The 24,505-nt window shown below is 44.4% G+C and overlaps 1 protein-coding gene across 3 annotated transcripts in view; it reads right to left on the bottom strand.

The window, feature by feature from the left end:
• The window catches only part of gucy1a2 (guanylate cyclase 1, soluble, alpha 2), a 257,007-nt gene that overhangs the window by 12,364 nt on the left and 220,138 nt on the right, over positions 1 to 24,505 (bottom strand). The window contains exons 7-8 of one of the 3 annotated variants that reach the window (XM_041198480.1): positions 2,747 to 2,901; positions 1,185 to 1,247 (exon numbers count right to left, since the gene is read on the bottom strand). In XM_041198480.1, the coding sequence (XP_041054414.1) occupies positions 1,211 to 1,247; positions 2,747 to 2,901 (192 nt within the window). In that variant the 3' untranslated portion in view covers positions 1,185 to 1,210. Of the gene's footprint in view, positions 1 to 1,184; positions 1,248 to 2,746; positions 2,902 to 22,182; positions 22,279 to 24,505 lie in introns of those variants that run through there. The other 2 variants (XM_041198479.1, XM_041198481.1) reach the window with 2 other exon arrangements.

Here is a 24,505-nt window from a genome sequence, read left to right as displayed (position 1 = left end):
TAAGGCCAAGATGCTGCAGCCTGCAGCCAGGCCTTCAGGAACCAGAGCTGTTCAAGGATGCCCTGTGTCTGAAGGCTGTCTGTAGTGCCCTCAATGGAAACTCAGAAGCCTTCCAACTTTTTAAAAACATTCATTCTTGGCATCACTAGCAAAGCCAGAATTTATTGCCCTCCCTAGTTGCTTTTGAGAAGGAGGTAGAGAGCAACCTTCTTAAACCACTGTATTCCATGTGATGAAGAACCTCACATAATGCTGTGAGGTAGGGAGTTCCAGGATTTTCACCCAGTGACAAAGAAGGAATGACAACATACAGCCAAGTCAGGATCATGTAGGACTTGGAGAGGGACTTGGAGGTGACGATGTTCCTATGCACCTACTGCCCTTGTCCTTCAAGGTGGTGGAGATTGTGGAGTTTCAAGGTGCTGCTGAAGAAGCTGAAGCCATTGGGGATCCACTTTGTAGGAGCAATAGGATAAGTGAATTAACACACTGGAGTAGGTATTAGGTCTTTGCACAAGCACGGTTCTATATTCTGTAAGTTAACTGTTATCCAATTATGAAATGAAATCTTGTAGACCTTTTTTCTGGATTAAGCTTTGTTGCTAATATTTGTAGTCAAATGAGGCCAACACTCACGAGGCTGGAGTGGAACAGGAAAAGTAGATGGTGGTTGTAATGATGGCAGTTATAAAAGTTGCGTGACTGTTGTATTTAAGAAGAAATCCTACAACCAACATCCAAGTCTATCGTTATGAGCTATTTTTAATACTTCTGAATGCCAATGGATGCGCCCAATTCAATATGGCAGGAGGTTCAGTTCTGGCTCAGGATGGAGCACATACTGGACTATTAGGTGCCGGTTTCACACCTCCAGCACATTCCAATTTTAAGCTATTAAGCTCCACGAAATTAATTAACAGTGATAACAATAAATACCAAATTAGGCAGCAATGATTAAAATAACCCAATCCTAAGCCGTAAAGATTTGGCCAGCTGAAAATTGGCTTGCAAATGTCAAAATAATTAGATGTGTTGCCTTTTCCCATTCTCAGAGAGGTAGAAGTTAGCAAGAACCAATTAGTTCTGTAATGGTGATCAAACTTATTGCTAGGAGTGTGTAGAAAATATTCAAAAATGCATTAATAAGAGCACTTACTTGATTTTTACAGTCTTGTATTAATGATGTTGATTGAAATCTGCATCTGCTAGCCTACAGCAGGTCCTTCTGTGAAACACATGCTCCCTGGCTGGAAGATCCAATTAGAATATTGTTGAACAGCACACTTTACAAAGTGCAATGAGCTGGATTTGTACCAGACTCTATCATGGAGCCCAGAATTTAATGGCACTCAATGCAATTCAGCTTGGGTTGCTTAGTGCTGTTGCTGAGTGCACAACAGCAAGAGAATCAACACATGCTATACTTCGTGCTGAGGTATAAGACACCTTGTTTGGTCTCTGGTGAGGGTATTAAGTATATTAGAGTTCTGCATGGTCCAATGTGATTGCCAAAAATTGAAATGAAATAACAACTTTAGCAGAAATTACACCTTTCAAAGTTTATTACAAGAAGGAAGGTTTAATTAAAATCATTGTAATAAGGTGACAGTACGATTGCTTCATTTATGTATAAATGTCTGTCACAGAGTGGTACTGCACAGGTTTGTTTGTGTCATTCTTCAGAAGATTCCTTTCCGAAATTCTGTCCAGATGCTTCTCTATTATTGACTGGAACCATTAAATTACTGGAGGTCATGAAGAAATATGGGTAATGGGGGGAATTTGCCTCCGCGATCCTGCCTGAAATCAGATGCTTATGTAGAAAATGAGGAAAATTTTGGGTGATGAGCATGTTCCCTCTAAATTTTCATTTGTTGTGTGTAGCCTGTTTGTTGCATGGTGCAATCCTCTTAAGACAGTACACACACATACATCTTAAAAGAAATGTATATTGTGCAGTATATTCTGGATTGCTGCATGACTGTGAACCTGTGGATTTAGAAGAAAAATTGGCAGTGAGGCCTACTCCACTCTCACCAGCACTGGAACTGCCACTGTATTTGATGTCAATTTTTTAATTCATTCATGGGATGTGAGCATCACTGGCTAGGCCAGCATTTATTGCCCATCCCTAATTGCCCTTGTTCAGAGGGCATTTAAGAGTCAACAATATTGCTGTGGGTCAGAAGTCACATGTAGGCCAGGCCAGGTAGGGACAGGAGATTTCCTTCCCTAAAGGACATTAGTGAACCAGGTGGGTTTTTACCACAATCGGCAATGGTTTCATAGTCATCATCGGATTTTTCAACACATGCTATACTTTGTGCTTCATTTACTTATAAATGTATGTCACAGAGTCGTACTGAGCAGATTTGCATGTGTCCTTCTTCGGAAACATCTCCCAAGCATACCAAAAAAAAGTCCAGACTAATACTTTCAAGAGAGAAGGAAGGAAATTAAAAAGGAAAAAAAAAAGTCTCGAGACTTAATTCAGTGTAAATACAGCCAGGAACAGCAAGAGGAATTTTCACATTTGAAGTGTCAGTGTCATTTTATTCTGTCTATTGTGAACTCATGATGCAGAGAAGCAAATCTGTCAGCTGGTGGTCATTAAATACTGCTGTTTTCTGTACATTCCTAGATCCAATCTGAAATCCATTGCTCTTTTCATGAAATATCTTGTCAAAGAGCCTGTCATAATATGTACTATCAGGTACAAGTGAGCCATGCTGTGTTTTGTACTTACTGGTATGTTGTGGGACTGATGTTAATGCGCCGTGGTTGACTTCCTGACTCAAACTTGCTGGCCAGAGTCACATTGTTTCCAAACAGGCAATAACGAGGCATTTTCACACCAACAACTCCTGCCAGTACAGAGCCAGAATGGATCCCAATCCGTAACTTTAAAAAAAAGGTACCTTGTTAAATACCAGAGACACGCATATTACCACGATGCTTAGCACAATGATCAATCTCTTAGCAAGATTCTCACAAAATTTAGTTAACTAAAACAACACGATGTTGAACAGGAATAAAATCACCTTCCAATCTGTATATTTCCCTCATGAATCAACAATTAATTGCTGATTGTCCAGATGCGGTGTTAATTTTCAGCAATTAGACTTTGTGCCTTTAGAGGGCAGGTGACCCTAAGAATAGCTCCATCTCACACAAGACAAACCTTTGAATCACTACCCCATCCCCCACAGTGCACCCCCACCCCTCCCCAAATGAGGAGGGGTCACCTGGAGGCCTATGGTCCACTTGACTTGAATTCACCTGTATTTCTAGCGTCAGGTCACTCGCAAGTCCCTGCCAGGGGCCCGTGACAAAAACTGAGGTGCAGAAATCTATCTGTGGCTGACAGCATTATAAACTTGCAGCAGCAGTAATGGGTTTTGACTGTGGGGTCTTCTGACTTGTGTCCAAAAATTGCAGCCAGAAGGCATCTCACAAAGGTTTTCTTGGATGGATTAATGTTCTGAGAGAAAATGAGACCAGAGACTCAATTACCCATGTACCTCATTTAATCCTTATCCTGCCCTGCCACAGGGAAATCCCAGGATCCCCAGCAATACAAAAGGCTTAGGGAGTTGGATCCCTGGCACTTTTCCCTTTGCATTCCACCCAGAAACCAAACATTTCCATGCACCTATCAGACAAGATTCAGCTTTCTTGTGTCTCACATGGTTTACTGGTCCCAGAATTATCGAAGCGTTTCATTGGATTTATCATGAGGAATGTCATGGAAGATCCAATAATGTTAGACTGAGGTGGTGTTCTGGCAGCATGTAGGTTGGGTTAAACAGTTATTTTCAGCTGAAAGGAGAAGTAAAAAAGGTTAAAAAAAAAAGTTTTGGGTGCATAACCAATGGTATGCTTCCAATATATGCTTGAGCCTCGACAGAAATTGGACCTGGGAACACAGGGAGATAGGAACATAGGATGTAGGAGCAGGAGTAGGCTATTCACCCCTTCAAGCCTGTTCCGCCATTCCATAAGATCAAGGTTAATCTGGTTATGGTCTTAACTCCACCTTCCTATTTGCCTTCTGTAACCCTGACTTCCTTGTCTATCAAAAATCTATCTAACTCAACCTTGAATAAATTCAGTGACCCAGTCTCCACTGATTTTTGGAGAAGAGAATTTCACAGACTAATGAGCAATTTGAAAAAAAGATATAATTGCATTAGATCTTATCGAATGGCCGAACAGGCTCAAAGAGGCAAATGGCCTACTCCTGCTCCACGGGGGGAAGGCCACACCTTAACACTTCTGCACACTGACCAATGCCAACACAGACACCCTTCCTGAGAGCAGCAGGTCATTGAAGCGCTTCTGGCATTGGACCCAGGTGCGCCGCATCATGTCATGGCTGCTCACCTGGGCTGCCACCTCCTGCCACGTCCTCTTGGTGAGATGCAGTGGCCTCCTCCTCCCACCTCTGGGGATAAGGGTGTCCCTGCTGGCAGCCACCTCCTTCAGGAGGACAGTGAGGCACTCATCAGAAAAGTGGGGGGCTGAGTGCCCACCCAACTAGCTATCCTGCCTGGTGTTTGCAGTCGCACTCGAGTCCGAGTCCATCATTACAACGGCAGACAGAAGTCCTTCCCTGGCAGCCTTTCTAGGGCTGCATGGGCTGTTTTTAAAACGGTCGCTGTGTTGCCATTGGATCCGGTGCCCGAGAGGCCCCTGCCCCCGCTCTGCCCTTCCCGCCCAGTGCGGAGCTGCGTTTCATGCTGGGCGGCCTTAGTTGGCTCGCCAGTGTGAAATCATGGTCGGGGCCCAATTGCGGGCAGCAGTCACTTTTGTAGCTGCTCCCAGGCCTCCCTACCCAACGAAGGGAAAATCCTAGCCCTGGTCTAGAGTAGTCTGCTCTCTGGTTGGCTCTGGAACATACTGCTCCAAGAAATTGTCTTGAATACACTCCATTGACTAATTTTCCAGGCTATCTTTGCTAATCTGATTCACCCAATCTACATGTAGATTAAAGTCACCCATGATTATTGTGGTAACTTTCTTACATGCCCCATTTATTTCTTCCTGTATATCCTGTGCTACAGTGTAAGTATTGTTAGGGGGCCTATAAACTATTCCCAGAAGTGACCTCATACCTTTCCTATTTCTTATCTCTACCCAAACTGATTCTACAACTTGCTTTTTTGAGCCAAAGTCATCACTGTAATGACATTTTTAATTAACAGAGCCACTCTACCACCTATCCATAGCTTCATATCTTTTCAGAATCTCAAATACCCTTCAATATTCAGGTCCCAGCCTTGGTCACCCTGCAACCATATCTCTGTGATGGCTATCAGGTCATACATATTTATTTCTATCTGTGCTAAAAATTCATCCATTTTGTTACAAATGCTGCATGTATCCAGATAGAGCCTTTAACTCTGTCTTTTTATCATTTTTACAATCTTTGGCCTTATCTGCTGATGCACTCTAAAGTTTGTATTCTTTATCTCTTCCTGTCACACTCTCATTATCATTACCCAAATCACTACCCTGCTGTATTACCTCGTTGTTTCCCTTTGATTTACCACATCTCCTCTCATATGATCCCTTCTCCCCATTATTTAGTTTAAAGCCTTCTCTACTGCCCTAGTTATACAACTCACCAGAACACTGGGCCCAGCATGGTTCAGGTGAGGACCATCCTAACAGTACAGCTCTCACTTTCCCAAGTACTGGTGCCAATGCCCCATGGATCAAAACCCATTTCTCCCATACCATTATTTGAGCCATGCATTCATCTCTCTAATCTTAGTTACCCAACACCATTTTGCTCATGGCTCAGGTAATAATCCAGAGATTGTTACCTTTGAGGTTCTGCTTTTTAATATAGTCTCTAGCTGCTCATACTCCCCAAGCAGAAGCTATTTCCTAGTCCTATCTACATCATTGGTATCCACATAGACCATGATAACTGGATCCTCCCCCTCCTATTGCAAGTTTCTCTCCAGCCCCAAGCAGATGCTCTGAACTTTGATACTGGGCAGGCAACACAGTCTGCTGGACTCTCACTCTTGGCTGCAGAGAACTGCGTCCCCTAACTATACTGTCCCCTACTACCGCAGCATTCCTATTTACTCCCCTTACTTGACTTGCTTCCTGTACCATGGTGCCATGGTCAGTTCGCTCATCCACCTTGCAGCCCCAGCTCTCATCCATTCAAGCTACAAGAACCCCAAACCTATTGGACATTTGCAAGGACTGAGGCTCCTCCACTTCTACCTTCTCAGTCCCCTTACCTGCCTCACTTGCAGGCACTCATGTCCCTGACCACTGGCGGAATCAGACGACCCTAGCCTAAGGGTGTGACTGTGTCTGGAACGTCATATGAACATGCAAATTAGGAACTAGACTAGACCATTCAGTCCCTCGAGCCTGTTCCAGGTAACTTTCCCACTCCCTGCTGCATCGCAGTGTCTGCAGCTCAGCCTCCAGCTCAGTAACTTTGAGTCAAAGCTCCTCGAGCCTCAGACATTTACTGCAGACATGTTTGCTTTGGATCACACTGGTGTCCATCAACCCACATACTGCAGCCGCAACACATCATCTGCACTACCAGCTTTATTATGTGTTAATTAATTGTCTTAATTTATTTTAATTAATAAACCTTACTTCTTCTAGTAAGCTCTACTACTGCTAGCAAACATTACGACTACGAATAAAACCTTACAATTACTGATAAATTACCCATGTTTTTAAAGATAAATGAGAAAAATACTCACCAACCAATCAACTACCTGTTTCCCTGTGACATAACATTTTGATTTTCCTCAGAAGGTGCCCGGTTTGCTCTGGAGCCACAGACTGGACTGTTTTAGGTGCTGCTGTCTCGCTCTCCTCTCACGCTCTTTGATGGTCTCCGAGTCCGCCTCTCTCCACACTCTTTTAGATGCTGACCTCAGGCTTCATTGCAATAATCAAGGCAACCTGGCAGTGTTTATGGTGCCTCCAGAAACAGCGCAGTCGTGTGGCTGGATTAAATATATTGGCTGCCTGCATTGCTGGCCTTGGGGTGATTAGGTCTGGCAGGCACTTGCAGTAATGCTATGCAGCACAGAGGAGCTCTCTTGCTCTCCCTTTGCACCTTCTCTGCGGTATTAGAAACCTTACATCTGTCACTAGTCTTCTGAACAAAAGCAGCTCACATTCCAGGCACAACAGTCTGGAAACCATGGTTTTGGCAAAACATTCTGTAACTGAACCTTAACCTCACTCCAGAGGTGTGAAATGCCAAACTGCTTGAATGATTTTTCTCAAATGAAGACCATCTCGAACCTCAGGACATACTGCAAATGAAGCTTTTAAAAGTCTACCTCCCTGTTACAGCAGTAATAGGTATCTCAGTGAAGAACAAAGCCCTAAGCATTCACGCTTTATATTTATTATCATTAATTTGGCTGAAATAGAGCATTGTAATGTTCATAGAAAATTGAGCAGAAGCACATCTTATGTTAATATGTACAGCACATGCAAGATGTAAGAAATGGACGTTATTACTCGTGCTGCTCTGATTTAAGAACCATGACCCCTTCCAAAATGGATAATAATTAAAAAGCAAGATCATGTTTGCTGATTTGTATCAGATTTGGAGAAACACCCGCATCTTCAGGAATGAATGATGTGCTAATTTCTCCACTGAAAAGAGTGAGGTGAAAATAATAGTGAGCTAAGATGCTTTTAATTTGGATTCCAGGAACTCAGTATTGTTAAAACAGCTCGAAGCATTTGGAATGTTTGACCTGTTTTCTGAAGCCTGGTAGCAGTATTGTGTACAAGCCTGGATTCTGCAAACCTGTCACCTAGCTACAGAACATGGATTTAACAGCAATAACACTGATAGTTAACAAATAGATGCCAGGCGCCTCGTATTCCAATTGAATGACCAACAGAAAATAGCTTTCATAACATAAGTTCTTATAATTAAACAGTTTTATTAGAATCACAGTACCATTTTTGCAGCACCTAATTCCTCTTGCTGTCCTATGTGAATGACTTTCGAATGAAAATATAAATGCATGCCCTTCACGCCTATATAGATGGGCTTGCCTCTCTAAATTTTTGGGAAGCTAAATCAACATTTAAAATAGGCTTGTGTTTAAATTCCAAAATACTGTCTTTGTAAATGGAGAATATCAGACACCCTAAGATGTAGCATCAGCTGCCACCTTAAAAAAACACTGTGTTGTCTTTGTGAGTTCAGGAGGTAAAAGTATTTGTGTTTTGAGGGTTGGTGTAGAATCTCTTGATTTGTGAAGCACCCCAGAAACTGTGACTTAAAAATTTGGGGCAGGGTTTTTTGGGTCGCGGGGTTCCTGACTCACCACCCGAAGAGTCACCGGGGAACATGTCCCCACTGACACTGGCTATCCACAGCCATTTAACATTTGGCAGGGTATTAACTGGCTCAGGGTGAGGCTTCCACCCCCACTTGGGGAGAAAATCCTACCTTCGAGAGCTGTCAGCCAATCCAATTGGCCAATAGTTCTGTATTCCCAGCAATGCCAGGTTCAAGTGGTAGCCACTGCTGGGACTACAGGCAGTCCGTGAAGAAGAGGAGGTTATGGAGGCCAGGCTGAAGGTGAATCTGGGGTATCGGCGGGACCTGAATAGTAAGCTCCAGCAAGGGGGTTGAGGGGGGCAGGGAACCAGGTTTGAGAGACTGAGGGCGAGGATTAAAGGGAGGGCATGACTTTGACCTTGGGGGGAGGGGGGGATGCCTCCGACAGGCACAGAGGATCACCAAAAAAGGTCCCTACCTCCTCCCTGACTAGCTCACCCAGTAATAGCTACTGGTCTACCCACCTGTATGGGCCTCCCCCTGCCATGGATAAAATTGCAGCAGGGGCAGGATCATACAATCTATTTAGACAAGTTGATTTTACTTCAATCATATATTTATTTATGAGAATGTGAAAGCAACTAACCTTCATGCATCTGCATTCCATAGATCATGAATGCAGACTTACAAGTATAGGATTCTTTACAATATTTACATACTGAAATCCTGATAATGGCCACTTATGTGCCTCAATAGGCCCAAGGCTGGGTGGGCCATTTGATGCCTCCACTGCCACCCCAGTAAAATGGGAGGCAGGTAGGTAGATGGCCAGCAGGTCATTTTACGAGCAGCCTGCCTTCAAACCCACCAATGGGGGACTGTAAAATTCCACCCTTGAATGTGCAGTACCTGTTTTTTTGGTTGCTAACCAACTTACTATATGCTCCCAATATAGTGGGCAAGAAGTGCACCACCCGCTATATTGGGTTCTATGAAAGAGAGCTCCTTAATATATCTCTAGAGCTCTATAGCCAACTTTAATATGGGTGTTTCTGAATAAGCATATTCACATCTCTTATTTATTGATGATTCTTATATTCTAATGTCCCCCTTTGTGTGATTTTAAGTTTTCAATGGGAAATAAGAGACAAACCTCCAGTCATTTTCAGACTCATCATTATTACAAGGATAAGACAGCAAGCTACAAAGCTATTTTAGTAAAATTGAATTTTGTATTCTAATCAGTAAATTAAAGACCTTTTTCCTAAAAATAATCATCCCTTTTTTCTGTCATAGTTTCAGAGCCATGTTTAAGATCAAAGAGTTTTAATAAGAGACAAAAGGCACTTAAGAATGGTAATATTCAAATTTCCTTGGTGAATATAAAGCATCTCAAATGCTTTAGGCCTGATCAGGATCCAGCAGGCCTAACTTATTTTAAAAATTAATGGGTAGAAATTTGTCCTGGTCAGCTGTGCAAAACATGTGACATAGCAATGGCCACCCGTTATACCCTTAAGACAATATTAAGTTGCACTGATGCCAATGGAACTGAATATGGGGTTGTGAATATAACAGACAGACAATGCTCACTCCCATTTTGCACTGCTGCCCAAAACAAATTTCTACTTCCATATTCCTTAATTGCCAATGATAAATAATCTAAACAAGACCATTTCCATTAAAGAAATATTGAACTCCACAGTGCAGTTCTGCCAAAACACTCTGTACTACTGTTACCATGGTAGCGTTTCTAAGATTAGACAAACTGAAACTGAAATTTCATGCCTACTCTCCATTTATCCTCTTTCTGTTAGAGGCAAGCAAAACTGCTTTTATAAATTAAAATGTAGATAGTATTTAGAGGGTAGAATGCAAGGAAATGAACCATTAAAATACACATACATATATATAGTAGGGATTGGTTGGCTTAGATGGCTAGCGTGTCGTGCAAAATGGCATGGGTTAAAATCCGATGGTGGTAGTTCATGGAGGTCTGCATCCTTGCCTTTCCCCATGCTTGATGCAGAGTGGTGCTCCTCAAGCAATATAACCAACAGAGAGAGATACCTATAGTTCCTCGTAGATTATGGTTAATTGACACACATAGAAAAGAAATAAAATTTCACCTCAAATACAGTGCAAGAAGCAAAACTATTGAAATATTAGTCATTGTGTTCATTTGTCAGAAAACCAATTAATTGTACTGATATACAAAAATTTATGATACTTCTGAATGAAAATTTAACCCACTTTATCATATGATGTAAAACTTTTTGAGTAAATTTTGCTCAACCTTAGATTTTTTTAAGGAGGATCAAAAGTGAATGTTGGAAATCTAAAATACAAATAGAAAATGTTTGAAATACACAGCAAGTTCGGAAAGAAAAAATAATAAGATTATATAACAGGCTTATTGTGGCCAGACATAATTGATTCCAAGTGAAAAAAGGCTCTCTGAAAATGTACTTTAATAACAGACAACAAAGCTGTAAAATAAATGAAACAATGATAAGCAGATTAATAAGAACATAAGAAATAGGAACAGGAGTAGACCATTCAGCCCCTCGAGTCTGCTCCGCCATTCAATAAGATCATGACTTCTTGTGTTTCGATTTCCACATTCCCATCTAACCCTGATAACCTTCGATTCCCTTGACTAACAAGAATCTATCTATCCCTGCCTTATAAGAACATAAGAAATAACAATAGTTTCATTTATAGTAGCTTCATTCATTTCAAACAGTTTTATGAATTGGAAAATTGAAAGTTGAGACGACTGTTGAGATAACAGGTTGGATCATGTCAAAGATTCTAAATTAATGTTAATGAGCAAACTGGCACCTCCCAATGGACATGAGTGCAGCATAAAGCTGCTGCATTGAATACTGATTCAGCAAAGTCCTTTACATGTCATGAGGACAATAGCACTGGAGGTGAAAATGACACACTGGGGGCAACAAGACCTAGTTTTCTCAGGTTCAAGGCCAGTGTCTGACATATTTTTGACACTGGTCGCATGACATGAAAATGTAGAGGAGAGTGCCCTGTAATTCGCCTTTTCTTGCTTTTTACTTTAAGTTGTATCATTAGTGCTTTTGCTTAAAAAAGGCTACCACCATGAAAGTCTATGGCCAGGATTTTCCCTGAAATGTGCAAAGTCCATTAGCAGGCAGGAAAAATGGTGCTTCACCCACCGGTCACAATGGTGGCTTTTTGCAGCGAATCATCCGCATCACAGCTGATTAATTATTCATCCACAGGGAACACATTGTTCCGCTGGCAGGTGGCATCTGATTCACCCGCCCTGCCAGGACCTCACCGCTCCCTAACCCCGGGCGCCATAGTTAAATGGCGGCCCTGCATTGCATTCACACTTTCTATAGTAACTCCAGTGAAGACATGGCTCCCAAAGGCAGAAAGCACACTGCACCTAGAATTGGTGGCATCTCACTGGAGTGCTAGTGAACGCAGTTGGGACTCCCCCGCAATGTCCTCTACCCCTGCTTTGTCTACAGGCCTTCCACCAAGGTGACCAATCTGGCTTGGGGGGGGGGGGGGGGCAGTCACAGCGGTGGTCAGTACAAATGCCCTGCAGAAGATGTCAGCCACCCAGTGCAGGAAGAGGATGAACAATCTCATCCATTCCACCTTGGTAAGTCAACCATCTCATCACCTTCAACTCACACACTCATAAGCCCATCACGCATTCACAAGGATCTCACTTGCCACCTCAAGGGACATCCCCACTCACTTTCACACGCCCTCATATCTCATCTGGCCTCATCTCCTCTGGAGTTTGCATCCGAATCCTGTCCAGGGCTCCACTCACCACGCACACATGCCAGGTATCCTTATCATCTCTCTTCGCAAGCGTCCTGCTCACACTCTCTCCATCTGTCTTCATGCAGGACAAGCTGGCTCACAATAAAGAGAGATACCATACTGGGGGCCGGAGTACCCGAGATCAAGGTTCTCATAGACTTCAAGAACAGAGTCATAGAGCTGGCCAGAGAGGACATAAACTGTGCATGTGCTGATGGTGAGGTCGATGGCGCACACCCAAGTGAGGGTCCTGCACTACAACATCCATCAGACAATCACACTTTGGGTGATTTCTCCTGTTTCAGAGTCACCTGCCATGCATTAATTGTCTCTCCTTATTTTCACAGGCATCTCTGGAAAGCTCCCCAGGGCATCCATGAGCCAGGCCCTCAACTGCAGCCCCAATGGCACCTCAGATGAGGAACCTGAGGACAGCACATTTGAAGACCCATCACAGCACTCACCCACACCCTCCACTAGCGCAGAGGCACACATCTCTGTGCAACCTAGTTCTAGGGTAGCCTCGGGGTCACAATCTGATAAGCACAACTCACCACCTGCTCCACAGCAGGCAGAGGCAGGGACATCCGAGGTTTCTGGCATTCAGAGGACTGCTGGAGGCCATGATTCTGCTGAGTCTGAGTCCGATGATGAGCTTCCAGACTCGGTCCTAAATCAGATGCTGGAGTTTCAAAGACAAGCACGGGAACGTCAGAAAGGGATGTCAGCTATACTCCTCAGATTACAACGCACAACATCTGCCTTCAGTCTGAGGTAAGAGCGCTGGCATGCAAATGCACCAAGGTCAACACTGGCAGGTTGGTGGCCGCCATGGAGACCTTGGTCCAGGACATCAGTCCTGCACTGCTACAGGAGCTATACTCCATCACATAGCCATTTGTAGCATCCATCAGTGTCAACATGAGAGGGCTCACTCCAGCTGCCCCTCCTCCTCAAGGAGTCAGCCAGGGGCCCTCGGCCGCCCATAGGGAAGAGGACCAGCACCTCGACATCCCAGGGCCATGCACCCAAGTGACCCCAGGAGTGTTTGGCTGATTCAAATCCCCTTTCCCTGTGACCCCATCAACTCCAGCTCCACAGGTCGATGAGGGTGCACCAGGCCCACAGCAGGACTCCTACCAGGTCTCAACCCTCTAGAGGATGCTGACCAAGGTCATCACAGACAACAGGGTGTAGCAGTCAGCAACCTATCTCCACCTCCGCTGTTGGACTTTGCTAGGGCCAGGGCTAGCCATGAGGTTACACTGGTTGTGTGTAAGAGGAGGCATCTCAAGATCAAGCAGCCAAGTGCCTGATCTCATCATGTTCAGGTCCTCCGCCTTGTAGTAGGGTTTGGAGAAATGCAGCTCAGGATCCCTAACTTTAACTGCTGGATGTCACTGTCATTTCGGGGAGTGTATCGCAGCCAGCTGTTTCACTCTCTAAGCGCAGTCACGGCAGCGGTATTTCATCGGCTGCCTTGTCCCAAGTGTTACATTTCTGCGTCACCATTGATGTAATACATTGTGCATGGCTGCGTTGGTTCTGATAGATCTCCATGAGGAGCCTTGCCAGATTGAAGGCATGTAGGCATTAGATCATGTGAGTGTCCCGGCATCTTGTAGGATGCTGTTGCGACTGGGATGCTGGAAGGACATGTGAAGAGGCAGCACTTTCTGATGTCTGATGCTGGAATGCCCTCCTCCAGGTAGCACCTCACCTCAGCACGGATACATGCCCTCAAGGCTCACTCACCCTTCACAGCATCAGGGTCATGTGAGGGTTCTGTGCAATGGTGCACTGTCACCTGGAAGTTCAAAGGTGAAATTAGAGGAGTATCTATGCTGGTGGTCATGCTGGCCCATGATGGAGGAGAGTTGTCCAGGAGGATCCTCAGTGCATGTCATCATCCTCCTCCTGAAATCTGCTGGCGACGAGGGTCTCACAAGCACTCCTGCCTCTTCTGGCCCATGCAATGGCCTCTTTGCCTGCATCCTCGGCTTCCAGGTCTTCATCACCATCATCCCCTTCGAGGTCCTCCTCATCAGAGGAGATGTGCAGCTCCTTCATCTCATCATCTGCCAAGTCCCCCCACCTTTGTAGCACCAGATTGTGGGTTGTGTAGCACACAGTAAGCCATGATGATGCACGAGACCCTCTGGGGAGGGTACTGGAGTGCTCTGCCAGATCTGTCCAGGCATCAGAATCACATTTTCAGGATCCCTGTGGTGTGTTCCACCAATGTCCGAGTTGCAGCGTGAGCCTCGTGGTACCTTCTGTCTGCGGGAGTCTGAGGCCACCGCACAGGCATTATCAGCCACGTCCTTTGTAGGTAACCCATTGCCCTGAGTTGCCAACCCTGCATCCTGTGTGGTTCCTCAAAGATGTCAGGGATCTGAGACCTGTTCAGGATGTACGAGTTGTGGATGCTACCTGGGAATCTGGCCCACATCTGCATGATAAGTTTGTTATGGTCACACACAAGCTGCACATTGAGTGAATGGTAGCCTTTCCATTTGACGTACTGAGCTGATTGCTGCCAGGGAGCTTTTATAGCCACATGAGTGCAGTCGATGGCACCCTGCACTAGTGGGAAACCAGAAAGCTCTGCAAAGCCCAGTGGTCTTGCATCCTGGCTTGCTTAATCTCTGTCAAAATGCACAAAATTGTGGGCATTTGCTAAATGGGTAACTGTTACCTCCTGGATACATTTGTGGGTGGACATTTGGAAGATCCCACAGAGGACCCCAGTGGAGTCCTGGAAGGAGCCACTGGCATAGAAGTTGAGTGCGGTGGTTACTTGCACCTCTACTGGCAATGGATGCCCTCCAAGTCCCCGTGGCACCAAATCCTGCAGAATGTGTCAAACATGAGTCACCAGATCCCTTGACATGCGGAGGCATCTGCGACACTGGTTCTCACTCATCTGCAGATAACGCATGCGGCATCTATACATCCTGGGTCTAGCGAGGTGCTTCTGAATTACGGCTCTCTGAAGATCATCCTCTCTGTCTGGAGGAGGACCTGCTGGCCCTTGGTCTTGAGGGCTCTGCTCCTCCCTTTGGCGAGTCAGGCAGCTCCATCACCTTCTTCTCATTCTTCTCTCCTGCCTAGCGATAGCACCAGGCTCCATCTTCCTGATGGTCTCCTCAATGCAGTATCAATGAGAAACACACGAGTCAGAATTTGTTGCCAAAGGTCCACTTTCTGTCTGTGATTGTGGGCTCAAAGCCTTTTCGTGCATGGCAGAGAGTACTGACCCCTGAAATGATGCCCAATGCAGGGTGTGCATGAATGTTCACCGCAAACCAACCCGCTGCCCAAGCCCACAAGACCAACTGCCGACAGCTTCAGCCAGGTGACAGGATGTTCTGCTTTCAGCCCAGGCGCTGGGATCATCATTACCTGCACTTCAAGACTGCGCTGTTCAGGCCAAACATGAGAGTTAATTTTCAGTGAGTACATGAGGTTAATTTAGGGATTCCAGAATTTCTCCTTTGTGAGTGGTCAATGGTCACATTTCCAAGGGGGTTTTCAAGTTTGTCTAGTCACCCAATAGTTCTTTAGTTCCATAATACTCTGGTGAATTTGGAGGCTGCAAACGAGGGGTTAAAACTAGGGAAACAGCCATTGCCGCTTTGAGGGTTCATTGCTGCATAAATGAGCATTGTTGCTTCACTTTACTGACTCCCTGCATGTCAATTGAACAGCTGCTAACCTGTCTCAGCTGTGCCTCTGTCTTCATTTTGGAACGATCAATTCAGTTGGGTGGCACTTTAGTGCCCCGTCCCCCCAGTCACGTAGGAAGGTGAAAGGTCACAGGTGCTGCAGCCTAGCTCATGGCGTCCATCTTCAGGACCGTGAGGTTCTTTACAAAAGCTGGGATAATTGGAGGGACTGTGTACTTCGTTTATGACCAAGACTTACTGGGAAATGGGGAACAAAGTTGTGAGATATTGAAGAAGGGGTCAACCGTCATACCGGTTGCTGTGGATCAGTGGACAAAATATTTCGGAGTGGAGCTACCAGATGTTCCCAAGCTGAATGTGCCCGTAGTTGAGTACTGGAATACAGGAGTTGAAGCAACGGCATACTTCTTGTCGGCTGCACCTACAAAATGTAATGAATACACTCAGACGGACTGGCAGTACATCAAGAATATGACCAACAGAGCACAGTGAAGAGCTCCATCATTGTCATAAGACTTTTTTTCCCCCCAGTCATGTGTCTCAGTGCAACCTTCCCTGCTCATTGCCCCGCCATGGAGCCTTTGCTCTGTGGCCCCTTCCCTTCCCTCAGTCCTGTCTGGCCCCTTCCCCAGTGGAAGCACAGTAAAAGCCACCCTCACCTTAAACCTACTGCGGTATCTGTGAAATCAATGCGGTGCAGCCTGCGAAGCCTGGCACTGACCCCCAGGAGGTATGCAAACTCACCTCAGGGTCAGGAATGAAGTGCAGGTTGCCAATTGCACGTCATTTAAATTGTTATGAAACACGTCGTTCTAAAAGCGCACCGGCATGTGCTCTTAATCCAGCGTGGAGGGAGGATTCCGGTGAGCAGGTGACATAATGAGATGCTGATTTATGCTAATGACGTTTGCAATGTCTGGCAGTGGGAAACACGTCCCGCCATTGATGGCTAAAGTGCACAATCACTTCCTCATTTTACCTCGTTGCAACGTTTTTGGGCCTTCTTGTGGGATTTAGCTGTTGCAGCTGCCATGACGCGCGCTGCAATCGGAAGCGGAAAATCCCGGCCTATGTTAGCAATAATTTTTGAACATGTACGTAAAAGGATGATGTATAACTTATCTAATTCACTGCAGTCAGGTCTGGGAAAATATTTTATCACATACATGCTGAATGCTATATTCCACCATTTATTCAGCTCATTGTGAGGTTATTAAAATTAATGAACTCTTCACATTAGTTTGGAAACAAATATAAACCAGGTAATTGTGTGTTCACTTCAATACAGCTGTTATAATTGACAATCTTATGCATTCTTAAGCTTGTAAACACATTTGCTGGACTTTAATTACCAGTCCAATAAAACTGAACTGCCTACCTTATCTTCTCTAATGTGCAAATTTTCATAATGCTGTTACAGCTAAATGTTAAATGCAATTCAATCATTTTTGAGAGATTTTGCAAAAGGTCTGTTTCCTTTTCTCTCCCTCCAGATAGTTACTGGTATTTACTAAACAACAGACAAATTTATACCAACAATTAGTAATAAGTGCTAATAACCACGAATATTTTAAAGTAACGCTTTTATTTTATGTTTTAAAGAGTGTAATTTTCGCCCAATTATTGGCCATTAGTCATTTGATTTTCTATTTTCAGATCAGATGCGTCTCAAATTCAAAATCAATCAATGTGTCCAGCTATCTGTGTTGTCTTTGTCCAACCCTATAATTTTATAACCTTCCTGTACAACATCAAAAGGTCACAGATTTCCTCTGCAGCAAATTGCCATCTCTGAATTTTGTTGGCAGTAATTGCTTTGTTGATGTTAATTATTATTGATCAGGTACACATATTGTGTTGAAGTTTGTATCCTCTGCTGTGAATTTAAAGCTTATGTATTGGTTGAAATGACAAGAAAACCAGCTGATTTTAATGGGGCCAACCTTTGGGTGAGAAATTGGAATTGGTTACACCTGTTTTGTGGGTACTATGAGTGTCATTAGAGCTCCAAAATGGCATCGCAATGCGTGCAGACCTTTGGGCTGAATCAAGCCACATGTCATACTGGTGAGTCCTTTAGCACATGCACTTTGAATGGTTGTCATAAGTAGGCAGACCAAGCAAATGATGATGTCAGACAGGGTGCAATGCTAATTTGAGGCCAGCAGTGCCATTTGGGAGTTCAGTGTTCCAGCTTATACCTTCTCTTAACCACATACCACTGGACACATGCACAGTAGTAGGAAAGACTCCCTCCGCACCCTATCCCACCAAGCACTATTTAAAAATGATCATCAATGTCATGTTTTTATAATGATACAAAGACACCAATCACTCATAAGGGATTAGGTTAACACGTTCTGCATTCATTTATTTAAACTCACACACAAGAACATATATACATGGATAAAAACTTGAAGACATCAGCAGCAGGGCTGTGTCCGCTGTGTTCTGCTCACAGACTGAAGTGAAGCTGAGGCTGATCACATTACACCTCCCTTCTAGTGGTGGCATACTGCTATCTCTTAAAGGCATATAATAACAATCAACGATCTACAGATTCATTGTTGGATGCTTTCATCTGGCTGTGCTTCAATTCTACAAGTGTCTGGTGCTTCTTATAGTTGTTTCATGTTGCAAGAGTCTCCTAGGAGTGGTTATTAGGCGCTCCAGGAGTTTTTGCTGACTTCAAGACTCCTGCACAAGCCAGTTGCTCCTAAACATGGGTGCACTAGTAGGCATTCCCACTGCAAAACAGTGTGCCTTGGAGAATGATGAGAGGACATGCAGATCAGAAGATGCTAGAAGATGAAGGAGGAGAAGAAAGGGAATGAAGGGCACACAGTATTCAGGAAACAATTCTCCAACGTGAGCCTTGGTAATGTCTAACATGAGAAGCCTCCACTTCAGTAAAGACATCTTCACTGAAATCTGCCATCTACTACAGCCACAGATGCAACTTCAGAGAAGACAAATGCTGCATTTATTGTAGCTGTGAAGGCAACTGAGGCTATAAACTTTTATGCACCTGGTTTCCACCAGGCTGGTGCTGGAGATATTTGCAACATCCTGCAGTTTGCTGTCAAGGGAGTTCACCGAAGCTCTGTACTCAATGAGGGCTAAATCCATTTCATTCCCTGTTGCCAGAGAGAAGCAGGTGGAGCAAGCACATGAATTTGCAGGATTTCCCATAGTGCAGGGTTCCCATAGACTGCATGACATTGCTTTGAGGGCACCTTATGTCAACTCTGCCCTGAGATTAGACCAGTCTGTTTGCAACTTGGTGTCACATTTGATCCCGAGATGAGCCTCCAATCTCATTCAGGCCATTACTCAAACCATCTATTTCCACCTCCATAACATTACCCAACTTCTCAGCTCATCTGCTGCTAAAACACTCATTCGTGTCTTTGTCACCTCTAGACCCCCAACTATTCCAACACAATCCTGGCTGGTCTCTCACATTCTTCCCTCCGTAAACTTGAGGTCACCTAAAACTCTGCTTTACATGCCTTAACTCACAGAAAGTCTTGTACCCCTATCAAACTTGTGTTCAATGACCTACATTGGCTCTCAGTCAAGCAAAATCCCCCACTCTATCATTACCATCAAGCCAGAGGATCAACCCTGGTTCAATGAAGAGTGTTGGAGGGCATTCCAGGAGCAGCACCAGGTATACCTAAAAGTGAGGTGTCAACCTGGTGAAGTTACAACACAGGACTACTTGTGTGCCAAACTTCATAATCAGCAAGTAATAGACAGAGATAAATGAGTCCACAACCAGCGAATCAGATCTAAGCTCTGCAGTCCTGCCACATCCAGTCGTGAATGGTGGTGGACAATTAAAGCTCCATAAATATCCCATCCTCAATGATGGGGGAGCCCAGTACATTGGTAAGGCTGAAGCATTTGCAACAATCTTCAGCCAGAAGTGCCGAGTGGATGCTTCATCTCAGCCTCCCCTGGAGATCCCCAGCATCACGGATGCCAGTCTTCAACCAATTCGATTTGCCCACGTGATGTCAAGAAACGGCTAAAAGCACTCAACACTGCAAAAACTATAGGCCCTGACAACATTCCAGCAATAGTACTGAAGGCTTGTGCTCCAGAACTTGCTGCACCCCTAGCCAAGCTGTTCCAGTACAGCTACAACACTAGCATCTACCCAGCTATGTGGAAAATTGCGCAGGACAAATCCATCAAGGCCAATTACCACCTCATCAGTCAACTCTCGATCATCAAAAAAATGATGTAAGAGGTGCTCTCAAGCGGCACCTGCTCAGCATTAGCCTGCTCACTGGTGCTCAGTTTGGGTTCTGTCAAGGTCATTCAGCTCCTGATCTCATCATGGCTTTGGTTCAAACATGGACAAAAGCACTGAGTTCCAGAGATGAGGTGAGAGCAACTGCCCTTGATATAAAGGCAACATTTGACAGAGTGTGGCATCGAGGAGCCCTAGCAAAACTGGAGTCAATGGGAATCAGGGGGAAAATTCTCCACTGATTGGAGTCATAACTAGCAGAAAGAAAGATGGTTATGGTTGTTGGAGGTCAGTCATCTCAGCTCCAGGGCATCATTGCAGGAGTTCCTCAGGGTAGTGTCCTAGGCCCAACCATCTTCAGCTGCTTCATCAATAACCTTCCTTCCATCCTAAGGTCAGAAGTGGGGATGTTTACTGATGATTGCATAATGTTCAACACCAACTGAAGCAGTTCGGGTTCAAATGCAGCAAGACCTGGACAATATCCAGGCTTGGACTGACAAGTGGCAGCTAACATTCACACCACACAAGTGCCGGGAAATGACCATCTCCAAAAAGAGAGAATCTAACCATCACCCCTTCACGTTCAATGGCATTACCGTCATTGAATCCCCCATGATCAACATCCTGGGGATCACCATTAACCAGAAACTGAACTGGACTAGTCATGTAAATACTGTGGCTACAAGAGCAGGTCAGAGGCTAGGAATTCTGTGGTGAGTAATTCACCCCCTGACTCCCCAAAGCCTGTGCACTATCTACAAGGCACAAGTCAGGAGTGTGATGGAACACTCTCCACTTGCCTGGATGAATGTAGCTCCAACAACACTCAAGAAGCTTGACACCATCCAAGACAAAGCAGCCTGCTTGATTGGCACGCCACTGGCAAACATTCACTCCCTGCATCACTGATGCACAGTGGCAGCAGTGTGTACCATCTACGAGATGCGCTGCAAGAACTCACCAAAGCTCCTTAGCACCTTCCAAACCCAAGACTACTACCATCTAGAAGGACAAGGGCAGCAGACACACAGGAACACCACCATCTGGAAGTTCCCCTCTAAGCCACTCATTGTCCTGATTGGAAATATATCATTGTTCCTTCACTGTCGCTGGGTCAAAATCCTGGAAGTCCCTTCCTAACAGCACTGTGAGTGTACCTACACCACGTGGACTGCAGTGGTTCAAGAAGGCAGCTCACCACCACCTTCTCAAGGGCAATTAGGAATGGGCAATAAACGTTGGCCTAGCCAGTGACACCCACATTCCCTGAATGAATTTTAAAAATCCTTTATTTTCCAGCTGTACATTGAATCATAGGATTGTTACAGCACAGGAGGCCACTCAACCCATCAAGTCCATGCTGTCTTTCTGCAAGAACAATTTAGCGAGTCCCACTCCCCACTCGTCTCCCCACAGCCCTGATTTTTTTTTCCATCAGATGTTTGTCCAATTCCCTTTTGAAACTGAATCAGCCTCATGGCCAGAATCATCCAGTCATTCTTATAGCCGCCTGCTGCTGTGTTTGAAATTTAATTTACTCAGCACAGAGGACATTGAATGGATAGAACTGTTCCTGTTATGTGTGCTTTTTTTTTTATTCCCACTAATGAGTGCCTCATTATTGAAAACCAAAATCATCCAGTACAGTTTCTTGCAGTCATGTTCTGAGCTTCAACTCTAGAGATTTTGTAATGATTTTTGGGCATGTACCGGATGTGAGGGTTGGATTGACAGACACCCCACCCTAGATGAGTCTAGCAGTGCTGCTATGGAAGTACTCCCCACTTCCATTTTGCAAGGGTGGGTTCCAAGCTCTGTGTGATGCTCTTAGTCCTATGGAACCAGACTCCTCCAAGCTCCTAGCAAAGAGCATCTTGGTATGCATGTTCATCAATATCTCCTATAGTCAGCCCCAATGAAGTACTCATTTAAGTCCCCTGCAGCAGAATTCATCTGCAACCTCACACTCCAGAGAGTTCACACATGAGTTAACTAAATCCTCTGTCCTGTTTGCAGCCCACTCATGCCTGGTGATTCATCAAATGTGAATCCTGACTTCAAACTAACATTTAATAGTCACACAGTCAGTATCTGAACTGGTGTTAACAAGTGTTAGGTCAAGTGAAGGTTCTTCTTTGTCAGAACTCTCTACTTCCTCTAGCCTTTTTGCTATGACTGAGCAGCCGGCAGTTCTTGATTATCTGAAAGCACAAAAGCATAAGGGGAGCGTATGCATGGTGGAAGTGGGAGGTTGAGAGGAAAACAGAGGATCCACAATCACCTTATCATCAGTTTCCATTTCATGACACCTTTCAGGATGAGGGTGAGAGTTACACCTAACAAGCATATACTTCCTAACTTAACAACCACAGCTTTAGTTGGTATATTTTAAAAAAGACTTGCATTGATATAGTGCCTTTCATGGCCACCAGGGTTTCACAGCCAATGTTGTAGTGTAATAGCGGCATCCAATTTACAAACCGCAAGCTCCCACAAACAGCAATGTGATAATCACCAGATAACCTGTTTCTTTATGTTACAGACAGGGGAAGAGAGATAAACTGAAACCCTCAATTCACTTCTATTACTGCCCATAATCAGTGTGATTATTTGGAAAAGTAGATGTGTGTTTCTAAGCCCCCTCTAGCATGTGGTTAATTTAAACAATCAGCAGCAGACTTTTGTCCCTTTAAAAATGAAGATGATTATTTATTCACATATTCAACCCAAGTCTAAACACCACATCAATCACTCAGCACACATGCACACACACTCAAGAAAAATACATTTAAAGAAGATAGTGCACTTTTACAAGTGTTGAACAAAATAACAGTTAACAGTTCATGTGTTTGGCTTGTTGTAGAAGATCAATCATTGTAGGCCCAGTAGAGAAGGGAGTCGTATCCACACTTGGATTGTAGTTCAGTTGGGTTCAAATAACTGAAGTCAGATATCTGGGTTGTTGCAGGATTTTCTCAAAGTGATGAATGTTGAGCAGGTCATGAAACTAGGCATTTGTGGTTTTCCTAACAGGAGGTCAAATTTCTTTACAGATGAACTTGGAGTTTTGGAATCAGGCTGGGAGGCTTTTAAAGACTTTATGGCCTCCCCTGTTCCATAAAGGCAAAGAAGAAACTGACTTTTCTGCAGTTGCTGTGGTATGCAGTAGTCTTCTGCAGACAGTCCAGGCTTTTTCTGGGTCTCTAGATCAAAACACGTTACCTCTAACCAGTTTCAGTTTCATGACCAATACTGGCATTGTCTAACCAGAATAGTTTGGAAGTTCGAATACATCACTGAACAATTGGAGATAAATGGCGGCCTTTCACACTTAACTTGTGGACAACAGTCTTGTCAGCTCCCTTTTGTTAAATTGCAAACTTGAACACATGGAATCTAGGAGTATGTTGATTTTGGAGTGTTTGGAGTAAACCACGAACATTGGAAAATGTGAATTCCACAAAGGGGCATTGTCTGGACATGTTCATTCAAAGAGGGAGGCCCCCAGCCAATTTGATTCAGTTCGGAACTTTCCAAAAGCTTGAGATGGTCTGTATTGAAGTTGCAAAGTTCACCTGACTGTTGGCAGCCTATAGCCACCTCATGAGTGTCCATTTTGAAACATAAAAAACAGTTTCAGAAGCTTCCACAGGAACGCAGACCGTGTTTGAAGTTTTGACTAGGACATACTGGGTATGAAGCTTTGTAACACTGATTGAGAGGTAAATATTAATCAGGAAACCAGGGATAACTCCCCTGTTCTTCTTCAAATTACTGCCATGGAATCTTTTAGATCCATTTGAGCAGGCAGATGGGGCTTTGGTTTAACTTGCCACCCAAGGGATGTCACCTCTGACAGTGCAACACTTCCTCAGTACTGCACTGGAGTCTAAGCCTTGATTTTTGAACTCAAACCCTGGAGTGAGGCTTGAAACTGGAATCTTCTGACTCAGAAGTGAGTGTGAAAGCAACTAAGCTGCAGCTTACATAGGTTATAATGAATCCTCAGTTAATGTCCACTATTTGCATACAATTTAACACAATTAATAAACAATTAACACCACTGACTCCATGACACTGGTGCCTTTGATCCCGAGGACCATTTGCTCGAGGACACTGAGGGGATGGATTTGTGATGGTCCTCTGCTGGCCATCTGCCTCTCCCTCCTGTTGTTCTCCTGCAAGAGAGAGGGCAGAATGTCTGTGACTGTGTGCCAATGTGTTTGGATGATATGCCAGTTTAGCTGAATGTCTGGAGGTATGTGCAGACAGTGAGAGGTGATTGCAAGACTGGAAGCATTGGTAGGTGTGTGGAGGTGAGGTGGAGTATGCCCTTGTTAGGATTGAATTAAATCCTGAGTGAGTGATGGGGATGTGGTGCATTAAGTAGAGTGTGTAGTGTAGTGATTGAGAGATGTGATGGTCAGA

Source organism: Carcharodon carcharias, chromosome 11 (genome assembly GCF_017639515.1).
Source record: "Carcharodon carcharias isolate sCarCar2 chromosome 11, sCarCar2.pri, whole genome shotgun sequence".
Taxonomy (NCBI): Eukaryota; Metazoa; Chordata; class Chondrichthyes; order Lamniformes; family Lamnidae; genus Carcharodon; species Carcharodon carcharias.
This window is presented reverse-complemented; position numbering and strand designations above follow the sequence as displayed.